This window comes from Psammomys obesus, unplaced genomic scaffold, assembly GCF_907164565.1.
Source record: "Psammomys obesus unplaced genomic scaffold, mPsaObe1.curated_primary_1811, whole genome shotgun sequence".
Classification (NCBI taxonomy): Eukaryota; Metazoa; Chordata; class Mammalia; order Rodentia; family Muridae; genus Psammomys; species Psammomys obesus.
Window position 1 is genome coordinate 7787915 of NW_026592890.1, and position 12466 is coordinate 7800380.

Here is a 12466-nt window from a genome sequence, read left to right on the forward strand (position 1 = left end):
TTGTGTGCTTGAATTTCACTGACTTTTGTGGCTTTAAATTAACCGTTTAATTCCACCTGTGCTTGGGGTTTTACACTGTGTAAAAGAAAAACTCGTATCGATATTTTGGAACTGGGTATACATGTGTACATGTTGAAATAAGGTTTTAATAAGAATAGTTCAGGTCAACACTGTAACTCGTTCACAAGAGGCGAGTCCACCACTCCGTTCTGGAATGCACGACACGAATCGGTGTAGTTGTAGGGCACATGCGGGGGCGGGGGGCGGGGGGGGCGAGAAGCAGATAGGAGGGGGTTTCTAGAGCCACGCCTACCTTCGCATTCGGGGATGTCACAGTAGTCATATCTCTGGTCCGGGTCCGTGGTGTAGCACCAGGGCCCCTGCTCATCGTTGTCTGGGTTCCTGCAGTAGTTCTCCTCCAGGCCCTCGTTCGGGTATCTATCAGGGGAAAAGCTGTGGGATGGAGAAGGAATGTGGTGAGTGAATCCTGAAGAACAGAGTGAGAGAGACGTAAGGGGTTTGCTGTGCCTCGCATCCAGGGTTCAGTTCAGTCACCGGGATGTGTTTTAGTTGCTGGTTGTCACATCCTTCCTTCTCTGTGGATGGGGAGCTTGGCTCAAACAGCTCATCCTCCTACATCCATAGCAGTGACCACTCTTTTGTCTGTGTGAACTCTGCCCCTGGCATTCTACTGAAACCTTCTATATTATGTCACTGGCCCTTAATGAAAAGAAATGTACTAAGAAGGGATCATTACCCCTGTGGTACTGAGTGTGGTGAAATAAGCAAAACCAGCTGGTGCCTCGGCTAGATGGATCAGCAAGGGGCAGAGGAAGACTGAATCACATGGAGCAGGCTTTCTTTGAAATGCAGCCTGAGTGATCAGGGTTGGGGAAAGCTGAGCTCATCTTCTGATCTAGAGATGAGTTTCCGCAAAGATAACTAGATAAAACATGCAAGAAATCACAGGCTAAAGAAGCAGGCTTGATTTCTGGTTCCTCCAGGTACCTGTTTGGAAGAACTTTTACCTGATTAGAAAGGCTCAGATGCCTCATAAATGAGGTTGTTCTTCAGCTATGGCCTCTGGAGTCATCACAGAGAGCTTAATTATATCTATTGCTATGCTGGAGTAAACACAAACAGAATGGCCCTAAAATAATAAGAAAGTTGCAAACTTTTCTATTTGTTTTGTGTGTGTGTGTGTGGTTTTTTTTGTTTGTTTGTTTGTTTTTGTTTTTTGTTTTTTTTACATTTTATACCCTTATTGGATCAGTGTTGAGGTGGGCATGTCATGTAAGCTCTAACTTGATGTTTGACTGAAACACACCCACCTCTGATACTGGTCTCTCTTATGGTTGTTTAATTGTCAGCTTGGCGTGACTCACCTAATGAGTCTAATGAGACAAGCATCTCAGTGAGCAAAGTCTCTAGATACCTGTGTGCATGCCTGTGAAGGTATTGTCTTATTACATCAAGACCCGGCCCACTGTGGGCAGTGCCAGTCCCTAGGCAGGATATTCTGGACTGGATAAGTGCAAAGATGGAACTGAGCACCAGAAAGCATGCATGCCTTTTTTTTTTTTTTTCTCTGTTCCTGACTGTGGGTGTGTTGTGACTAGCAGCTTCAAGCTATCGCTGCTGTGACTTTCCCATAATGATGGACTGTAACCTGCAATTGTCATCTAAAATAAAGTCCCTTTCCCCGTGAGTTACTTTTTTTTTTGCTACGATATTTTTATAACAGCAACAGAATGAAAACTAGGACAGCCTCAGATTCAGTTGTGTGGTTCTTTTAACATGCCTCCTTCTGTTTTAGGACTCCTGGCATATTATGTAAGAAGATGAATAGAAAGCAGCCACTTTCTGCTCTTGTGTTGTGAACAGTTCAGCCTTTCCAAATCCACATCAAAAGGTTCTCTGTCTGCTCACACTCACATTCAGATTTAATTTGGAAACAATAAATTTGTTCTAAATACATCCATGAACACCAACACGAAAGAGCAGGGCTTACTTGGGGACGTGTGGGGACGTGTCACTCCACTTCTGACAGGTAACCCCATTTTTTGTCTTAGACATGGTTCCTCTGTAGCTCCTCCCAGTGCCGGTCATACATTCCAACAGATACACTGAAAAGAGACCCACACAGTGATTCAAAGTCCAAACAGCCAGCCTCTGGAAGAGCATTGCCCAGCGTAGTACCACCATGGGAAAGGCCTTGAAAGCAAGCCTTCCTACTCTCTGGGAGGCAGGTGCTCTGAAGGGCTGCTGCAAATGCTGTTTGACGTTGACCCTGTCATGGTTTTGACTGTTGCCTCGACACACCTAGAATCGTCTAGGAAGGGGGTTGATTGAGGAATTGTCTAGATCAGATTGGCCTGGGGGATGTCCTAATTGGGTTAAATGTGAACAGCACCAGGTCACGGGCTTAGAGTTCAGATCACTGAACTCTCTTAGAAGAAAGCTTGCTGAGCATAAGCAGCAGGCAAGTAATGTTGTGCGTATTATATCTTCGTTCTTGACTGTGGCTGTGATGCAGCTGGCTGCTCGAGTTCCTGCTGTTGACCTCCCCTCAGTGATGGACTGTGACCCACAATTAATTGTGAGCCCAGATAATTCCTTGGATCCACTAAGTTGATTCTGGTCAGAGCATTTTATTACAGCATCAGAATGAAAACAGAACAGACATGTTTATTCAAAAATTCTTTCCTTGGGCCCTCTGTGTCTAATCCGTGCCATGGCTGGACCACTGGAAAACACAAAGAACAAGTCCAGGCCTACTCTCCTGGAACATAAATTTTAATGGAGCCAGGATGGTGACAAAAGGGAAGTAAGATGAACAGTTTGAAATGAGCTAACACCACAGCATCAAGTGTCAAGAGACATAGTGATGAGAAAGAACTACAGCAAGGGAAAGGGGGTTTTCAGACAGTGAAGGCTGTTCAGAGGCCCAAAAGAGTCCATCCAGCCTGTGGGTTTTATTTTTTTTTAATATACATAGTATCAAATAGGGCAATCAAAATCTTAACAATGAACACTCCCAACCAGCTCCACTTACCCAATCACCAGCTGTCCAAAGGGCTTCATCCTGTTTTTGAAATACACTCAGATGCCCACTGTGGTTCCCAAGTGATGGTTCATCACCCTAAGTGGGAGGCCCCTAGTGTGCACCCAATTCTGTCCCAGAAAGTAGTAGTAAGGGCCCCAAATATTATTTGTATTAATGTCCAGTTATCCCATTTGGTGATGCTTTGTTACAATCAAGGCTGAGACATGAATATGAAAAAAAAAAAGCAGTGTTCATATTTCATTTTTCTTTAAATTTGAGTCAAATACCTTTTTGTTCATTTGCTGTGGCAGGTTTCACTGTGTGTAGCATTGGATAGCCTGGGACTCTCCATGTAGACCAGGCTGACCTCAGACTCACAGAGATCCACCTGCCTATGCCTCCTGAGGGCTGAGATTGAAGTCGAGTGCCACCATAACCAGCCAATTGAATATATCTTTACGGGTGTTTGTTTTGTGTGTTGTGAGCACATTTATGTTCTTGTTGGTATGGGGCACACGTGTTTGCGTGAGTGCGCCTGAAAGCCAGTGGTCGACCACAGGTGCCTTGACCCAGCTCTCTACCAGGCTGTCTCAGTGAACTTCTGAAGCTGGACTGTTTGGCCAGTGAGCATTAAAGCTTTACCTCTCTCTCTGCTCCTGCTGGCAACACGGTTACAGGCACGCACCATTGCCGCCAGCTTACGCAGGTCCTGAGATCAGAACTCAGGTCCCTGTGCTTGCGTTGCAGGCACTTACAGACCCAGCCATCCCCCTCGGCCCCTAGCTGGAGACCTCTAAGGATGTGAGAGAGCTGAATCATTTTTAAATCGCTGTCAGATTCAATGAGGACAGCACACTCACATAACTGACTACACGAGCTTGAGGGGGAGGCTCACACAAATCTATGGGCATGGCAGAATCAGCGTATCACCAAGACTGTCAAGGTGACAAGACTGATGTAGGAAATGACACCCTGGAGCCCGGTGTACAGCCACTGGTGGAGCCCCACACCTCAAGCGAGAAGTCTCTGCTCAACATCACAGGCCAACTTGGACTTTCAGTGATGGCACATAGCAGTGCTGTTTCCAGTGTATGCGTGCCGTTAAGATTCACCGCTACGGCCTGGTTTCTGGCTCAGGAAGTCCTTCTAACAAACCAGTAGCTTTACAACACTAATCCCAAGCGCGCTATAGCTTCCTTGGGATGCTTCATAGCAGGAGTGGTAACCCACACATTAAAGATGTAAACTTGGGGTATGCTGAGAAAGGGAGGCCCCTGGGCCAGGGAAAACCCTTGAAAAACAGCCCTCTACCAGAGTGAATAGACTTTATAACGGTTTGTTATATTTTCAAAAGAGCTAGAAGAGAAAATTTTAAGTTTCCCAACATGCACGGCTTGAATTATTACAATGTACCCTATACATATGTAAAATTATATAATTTTTTTTTCCTAGGCAAGTCATTGCCTTGTATCTCAGGCTAGCCTCAAATATCCCTTTCTGCCCCAGCAGCCTATGTGTTAAGATTACTGGCTGGATGGGTTTAAGAAATGGGTTTAAGCTAGGAAGCTCCATCTCTTAGAAGTCATACGTACAGTAACAACCAGGGGACCAGTAACTGCAGAGAACAGTCAGTCACAATGGTAGCTTAGTTCTAAGGGTGTCAAACAGGGGATATAATGTCACCTGACGCTGATGGGTCCTAGCAAAATCATGGCTAATAAATTAGCAACCAGTCCAGATTCACAGGAGCAAAGACTGACTTTTGACTTTTCTCCTCTCTTGTTTGTTTGTACCCAGCACGGGGCATATAACCTTTTGATCCACTGAAAACAAGCAAAAGCAGCCTTCAGATTTCAGAGTTCAGCCTTGCAACTCAACCCTCATGTTACCCCTGGTTAATGATCTACAAGTGTCATATTTAAATGTTAGCAGTTCATAGGAAGAACCCTATGCCATCCCCTTTTAATAAAATCTAGGTAATGGTAGGCGTGCCTCTATCCTATCCTCCCCTTGATATTTAAGAGCTAAATGCTCCACTTAGCTTGATGAGGTTTAGATTTAGTTGATGCTTCAATCTCAATAATTAAAGATACACAGGGGCAAGGAAGGAAATACCAGGGACACCTCCCAGTAAGTCTAAGAAGGAGGATTGATTGGGGAAGTAACCTCAACCTAAAGGAAGAGGTTAGCTGTTGTGGTTTTGTTCTGTGAAATATTAAGAGCCCCAGAAATCAGGTATTTCTCACACTCTTCAGTGCTCCTGATAGAAAATATTTGGAGAGCAAAATGTTTCTATCAATGGTTTTATTGCGCTACCCAACCAGAGACATAGTATAGGCAAGGCCTTTTTAAATGCCATAAACAGTCATATTCACTTAATAAATACTTGGGCCCTTCTAAGAAGATAAGTCCAGGCCATCCCAGCCCTAAAGGATGGAATTTTCTGGTCTGTTATAAAGGAAACTGGAAAATAAATGACAACTTCCATGCATCTTCAAAATTTAAAGTTAGGAAAATTCAGCCCTGAACAAAAGAAGTGGAAAATTAAATAGAAGTAAGGAGTTTTGTTCTTACCTAAATATTATTAGGACTGAAAATAGCAGTGTCTGTTGTGCCAGGAGTTACTTCAAAAGTGGGAGCCCTAGAGCATTCTATAAAATAGGTCACCCTATAAAACAGACGCCAATATTCTAAGAAGCACTTAAATTCCTTATTTCCAAACAAAACCACGTGGGGTTTTTTTAAATTATTATTTCTTGGACCACAGATATGATTTTGTAAGCCCAGTCCTTGAACATGAAACAGGCTCACATTGGCGTTATCTTAACTCAGAACTCGGCGTGTCTGTGATAGTCTCTGTTCTCATACATTGAGAATATAAAAGACGGAAGGGGAGAGAGAGGAGGGACATGGGCATACCTCTCTTTTCGAATAAGATGACATCTCTCATCCGGATGAGGGAGGAAGCCTTGCTATTCTCGGCCATGATCTCGCATTGTGGCTCTTTGCTGTGGTACTGGAATGACCTGCAGGAGAGGGGGACATTGATGAACCAGGAAGACATCCTGCATCCTGGAGCTTAGGATGGTTGCCTCTTGCTTCTGTGCAATACAGTCCTAAGGATAAGGCTGTCGGAGCGACAGTCATGCCATGTTCTTAAACCTCCGCACGCTCCTTTGCCTTTGGGTTTCAACCAATGTGCTCTCTCTTTGCTTCTTCCTTCCTTATCTTCTCCTCTGTCTGTCCTCTCTCCTTTTCTTCTTCTCTCCCTCCCTCCCTTTCCTCTTTCCTTTTGAGACAGAGTACCTGGGGAGCCTGATACTCTTGTTAGCCCAGGCCAGCCTCAGACTCTCAATCCCCCTGCCTCAGCCTCCACAGTACTGGAATTACAGGGACATGCTGCCTCTTTCTTTCTTTCTTTCTTTCTTTCTTTCTTTCTTTCTTTCTTTCTTTCTTTCTTTCTTTCTTTCTTTCTTTCTTTCTTTCCCAAGTGGCAGGTGTTCATTTTATGTTGGGGAGAAGAGACCCTGTGTTGAACTCTTTCTGTGATGGTCTGCAGGTCGGAATTCCAGGCTTCCGTAACTTTCCCCAGCTAGTGTTTGCCTCTCCCGGGGGGTTGTCTCCAGCCATGTTTAGAGTGATGCTTGGTCTCCCGTAAACAGTGCTGAGAGGTGGTGTGGCCTTTAAGAAAGACTAAGCGTTCCTGAAAGGGTGGCTCAGTCCTCCTGGTGGTGAAAAGTCATTCCTCCAGGGCTGGGTTGTTTGCTGCCAGCTCTATAAACAAAGCATGGCCTCTCCTGCCCCCAGCACCTGCCTGTTCTTCCTTCTGTCCTTCTGCTTTGTCTGCACAAGGTACAGCAGCCCAGCCTTAGACTCCCAGTCTCTGGAACCACACATTTGACACACTTCTTTCTTTCATACATTTCTGAGTCTTGGAAATCCTGGTGCAGCTATAGAAAACAGCCTAAACTCATACCTCTCCTCCCCGATGTGATCCTGCCATGGAGACTCAGTTTGACATTTAGTGCCGATGGCAGCCATCTTTCAGGCTAGATCTCCTGCCTGAAGGCTTTGCTTGAATCCGCTTGGTCTTGTGATGCTAACACAGGCAAACTCTGTGTCTCTCTCCCTCCCTGGAGTTCCTCTCCCCTCTCCTGCTGCCTTGTCAAGACCCCTCACCCCAAAGCCTAGCTCACCTCCCTCCTCTCCCTGGTGACACTTTCTCAACTCTCTTAACTCTTCCTGGTGTGTTTTTTTTCCCCCTCAGAACCTCTACAGAACAAGCGATGATTTTGTAGTAAACAGCGCCCTATCATAGCTATTCTACTCCTTTACTATGATCATTATTTTGGCTACTGCATGAATACAAAAGGAAACAGACACCCGATGGTGTGTGTATGATTCTTCGCTCCTTAGATCTTTATGGGAGTGCTTCTTCAGGTGAGCTGTAGTGAACAGGGCCTGCTGACGTCTGCCACTGAAGCTCTCAACAGGAGTTGCTAAATCCCGACACCCATGCGCGTGCATGCGTCAGGTGTGAGCCTCAGGTGTCTTCCTCAATCTCTCACCATTGTGATTGTCACGCAGGGTCTCTCACTGAACCTGGGGCTCCCCATTGGCTAGACTGAGTGGCCAATAGACTGCAGGGATCTGCTTGTTTCTGCCTCCCCAGGGCTAAGACCCAGCGGCTTAGTGTGGTTTTCACGTTTGTGCTGGGAATGAAACCCGGGTCCTTATGTTTGCAAGGCAAGCACTTTACAAACTGAGCGGTCTTTCTAGCTTCTTTTCAGGGATTTTTTTTAAAAAAGGGAACACTAATAAACCTTAATAAGACCTTGTTTTGTGGTCCTCAGGTGTCATAAGAAAACTCCAGCCCTATAAACTACTTTTACCTCAGTTTGGGTTTTTTTTTATTTCCTTTTTAAATTTAATTTTTATTTTCAAAATTATTATTGCTGTGTGTGTGTAGTGTGAGTTCAGGCACATATGTACCATGGCATGTATGTGGAGCTCAGAAGACAACTTTGTGGCTCCCTTTCCACCTTCATGTGGGCTCTAGGGATGAAATTCCGGTTATGGAGACAAAGACTCTTGACCACTGAGCCACCTTTCCAGCCTTCCTCTTTCCTCTCGAATTCTGTTCTTGTGAATAAACTGGTGAATGAGTGTCTTTTCCCCAAAAGGACAGTGTCCCAGGCAGCCAGAGCTCTGCCTGACACAGTGTCTGAGCTGGTACCTGCAAACAAAGTCTGTCTCCTCTTCACACTTGGCCGCACAGTCCGCGATGCTTCCTGCCTCTAGCTGCTTCTTGGTGACACTGAACAGCGAAGCCCCCTGGGTGCTTACATAGCCGTCCAGGGAGTCCCCTTGGCCTGAAAGGGAAGATGAAATGAGGGAAACTGAGTAAATCAGACAACAGCATTGTTAGCATGATGTGTGTGTGTGTGTGTGTGTGTGTGTGTGTGTGTGTGTACATGGCTGTGGAGTGTGTGTGAGTGTTTGTGTGTCTGTGTACATGGCTGTGGGTTTGGGTGCGTATCCCTCTGTACAAGCACATGCATGTGCATGTCTCATGCTTTTTAACGTATTTGCTTTGTATCAACCAGATAACACTGGCTGTTATTTTGAGGCTGAATGCATTAAAGAAAAGAAATCCTTATCCAGATAAGCAGGCCCAGTAGGTTCGATATATTGAAAGAGCAGCTAGACCGACAGGTTAGCAAATGAGGCCAATTACCATATGAATACGAAATGTTAAATAATGAGTGAATTATATCACTCACTATTGTTTGCCCTGGGATAAGCCAGTAAGGCCCCATCAACACAATTTGATTTTCATTTGGTCTTCCCAGAGGGCAAGTGGCACGTGGAGGCTGTGGTTCAATTGCCAATGATGTATGCTTTTCAATAAAATACGACTTTTTTTTTTCCTTAAAGATGGAACTATCTGGCATTTCAGAAAAAGTTATATTTAAAAAAAAAATGGAGCCTGGCACAAATAATTGGCTTCACTTTTTTTGCCCCCCTTTGAGAAAAAGTCATTCTTTGTAGCCCCAGCTGGCTTGGAACTCAAGGCAATCCTCCTGCTCTGCCGCCCAAGTGCAGGATTACAAGCACGTGCTACCAAGCGTGGCCTGCTTTTGGTTTTTGTATGAAACACAATCTGAGGCAGTCAGTTGCTTTCCCTCTTGTCACCACAGAATGTGGTCACTGCTGCTGAGTGTCCCCTAAGCTAAGGTGCTACAAAGCCTGAGCCCCTTCTACCATTCTTTCTATGTAAATACTCATGACTGCTGTAGGGGAGAGAGGACAAAGAGGTTAATGAAAATAGCAAAGTCTTCATGGGAATTAGGCAATCTGGCAACCTTGACCTCTTGAGGGGAACCAGCGCCAGATCCAGCAAGTTAAAAGAGTAACCAGGATCGGAAGCAGGAAAACTCAAAAAGACAATTGATAAACAGAGACTCCTCTTTGAAAGTCTACCTTCTCCCTTCTTGATGACTTCACCTCTCCTCCGTGCTCCAAACTGGAAGGCTGGTTAAAAGAGTGGAAAGTTGGCTGATGCATTTTTAAATTGCCAAAGCATTTGATATGGGCATAAGAGATTAGGGAGAAATGGAACATTTTAGGCTTGAGTTTTATTCGAACTCTTATTTTGAGAAGCGCTGTGCTTTGAAAGTCTGTAGAGCTGTGTGTGACCTGAAAGACTCACACTGGCTGCTGACACCCACTCAAGGAGCTGATGCTCCGAAGACACACCCTCAAGGGGGATTGAGGTTTTCTTTTGTATTTGAAATTTCTCCATAAGTGTTTTTCTCTATTTGTCTCCAGGGCTCAGACAGAAATAGGATTTAGTACAGTGTTTTCATAAGGAGACTTTAGACAAATCTTTTAGTAGGAAAACTATTTCTCTGTTACAGCCTAAATGTAGATGTGTATTATCAAAGTGAAGTAGTGTGTGTGTGTGTGTGTGTGTGTGTGTGTGTGTGTGTGTAAAGTTAAATCTCAGCTGAGCTTGGTGGCTGACACCTTTTATCCCAGTTCTTGGGAAGCAGAGGTAGGCATCTGAGACTTGAAGGCTAGCCTAGACTACATAGCAAGTTTCAGGCTGGCCAGGGCTACATAATATGGCTTCAGTAGTTCATAGACAGCTGTGGAGAAGCTTTTTTCTCCCTCCCAGGCTATTTCTGTGCAGTAGTCATTTTCACAGATGACAGAGAATACTTTGACAATGAGCTTATGAAAGACCACCCCACCCCCACCAGGTTAGCTGAGATAAATGTTAATCCTGCTACAGAGAAGTTAATTTTAACCTTTGGATGTGACTCCTAAGTTCATAGTGTTCCCCATCCTACTTTCTATGGGCTGAAGTAGGATTCACACACATACACACACCCTCTGATTGTCTCTAAGTGGTTCCCACTAAATTTGAACATATTTTAACCACAAAGCGCAACTTACAATACTTGAGAGAGCAACAGGTTATACCTCAACAGGGTCAACATGAAGAACGCTGGCATGAAATATGGCGTTCTGCTATGAAATGTCCCCGATACATGTGTAAAGACAGAAAGCCTTGGGGCTGGCACAGTGAGGGTGACACTAAGGGGAACAGAGGTTCTTGGGGACAATGCAAATGTCCTACGTTTCACTGTGATGGTTGAACACCCCGAATGTTACTGGAGACCGTGGAGTTGTGTGCCTCAACTGAGTGCGTTCTACTGCATGTGAACCGCTTCAGTAAAACTAAAGAGAAACCAAATTATTGACCATGTTTAACATGTGAATCTCTAAAAGCTTTGAAACAAAGCTGAGAAATGGAGAACACTAGATTCCTCCTTGGAAAGCACCAATTTATATCCAAGTTTTTCACTTTCTTGATCTGGCATGGGCCATACTCACATTTTCCTCAATCTAGATCCTCTCATCTACCTGCTACTGCGCACCTCTGCCACCGGCTCTACAAGCTAGAGTTAGCACGCGCACACGCACACACACACACACGCACACGCACACTTAAAATGTGTCCAGCACCCCCTGATCTATAGATTGGTACTTGTTTAACTACTGCCTACCTATGTCAGTTTAAAATTGACCTATGTGACTCATGGAGGCAGAAGAGACAGATGAGTACCCGTGCAAAGTCTTCCTTAAACCAAACAGAAAGTCCCAAATTTTTGGGGAGCAGGACAGCTCAACAAAAAGTGTTGTAATCAGTCACCCTGAGAATGAGGCAGAGTTTAACCGTCCAACCCCACAACTACCACCAACAGGGATTGAACTCATGACTTCGCATATGCTATCCACTGAGCTCCATTCCCCTCCAACCGCTTTTAGAGTTGTTAGGCATACCCCGCATACTCCTCCCACACTGCTGAAATCCCTCATCATTTAGATTTAAAAAGCCACCAGTTGCTTGGTCTGCTTGGTCTTCCTACCCAAACCGTACTCCTAGGAAAATTAAATTCCTCTATCAAACTCCTCTCAGTCTGCAATTTTGAACTAAAAAATTTCATCAGCCAATAGCGCAATTAAATGAATTACACATAAAGACATAACTAATCTATTTTTAATAGATAGCTAGAATTTGGTGGAAGGGGGGGAGAAACAAAACTGTGCGTCAAACCTTACCTGATTTCAGAAACAAGAGAAACAGAAGGATTACTTCCTTATGGTCCATGTCGGGACTGGCCGACGGCACCTGGGAAACTATGTCCCAGTCCCAGATGTTGACTTAAAGGGGAGCAAAGGCATCCACCAGCAAGATAGTCCACTGCGGTTAATGATTCTCTGAGTCCCTGCCACTGAACCCAGAAGGAGCAAACATTACCTCGAACAGGGCAGCTTGCAACATGTTTGAGTGTGGAGTCTGGGGCAGATCCTGGAAGTGATGAAAGTGACACTCCCCCACTTGACTCCTTCTCCTCCCTCTTCACCTCACCCTCAGCCGCCATGTTTCCCATTTCCTCTCATTTTTTTTTTCTCTCCTCTTCCATTCCCTGGCCTTGGGATCCAAAAAGAAAATCGTGGAAATAGCCTATGTTTGCTGAGTCCCTCCCGTATTCCAGATTCTGCCAAGCAGTTCATGCTTAGCCTCGCTTGACCTTCCTGGCAATCAATTGAACGCTGTTCCCCTTCTCAGATGAGGGGACTCAGGTACCATGTGATGTCTCAGTGCATCTATTGCCTAATATTTATGAGTTCATTTTTCGTTTTTTATGTTCTGAGTATCGGTTGGTTTTGGTGATCCCTCAGAACTATGTCAGCCCTGCTGTTGACTTGAGCAGTTTGATTAGGTTATATCATTTTTACAGAGCTGTCATGTTCCCATCACTTTCAAACTTAAGCACTACATAACCTCTTTCCAGTGTGTTTTAGTCCTCGTAGAGTGAGACTCGGCATGCCAGGCAAGAGTTGTAC

General features: G+C 44.8%; 1 protein-coding gene across 1 annotated transcript in view; it reads right to left on the minus strand.

Annotated features, from left to right (window-relative positions):
• Plg (plasminogen) overlaps positions 1-11862 on the minus strand; it is a 39744-nt gene extending 27882 nt beyond the window's left edge. Inside the window, exons 1-5 of the mRNA XM_055615853.1 lie at positions 11678-11862; positions 8283-8418; positions 5966-6072; positions 2012-2126; positions 314-453 (exon numbers count right to left, since the gene is read on the minus strand). Of these exons, the coding sequence (XP_055471828.1) occupies positions 314-453; positions 2012-2126; positions 5966-6072; positions 8283-8418; positions 11678-11726 (547 nt within the window). The 5' untranslated portion in view covers positions 11727-11862. The remainder of the gene's footprint in view (positions 1-313; positions 454-2011; positions 2127-5965; positions 6073-8282; positions 8419-11677) is intronic.
• Positions 11863-12466: the final 604 nt, after the last annotated feature.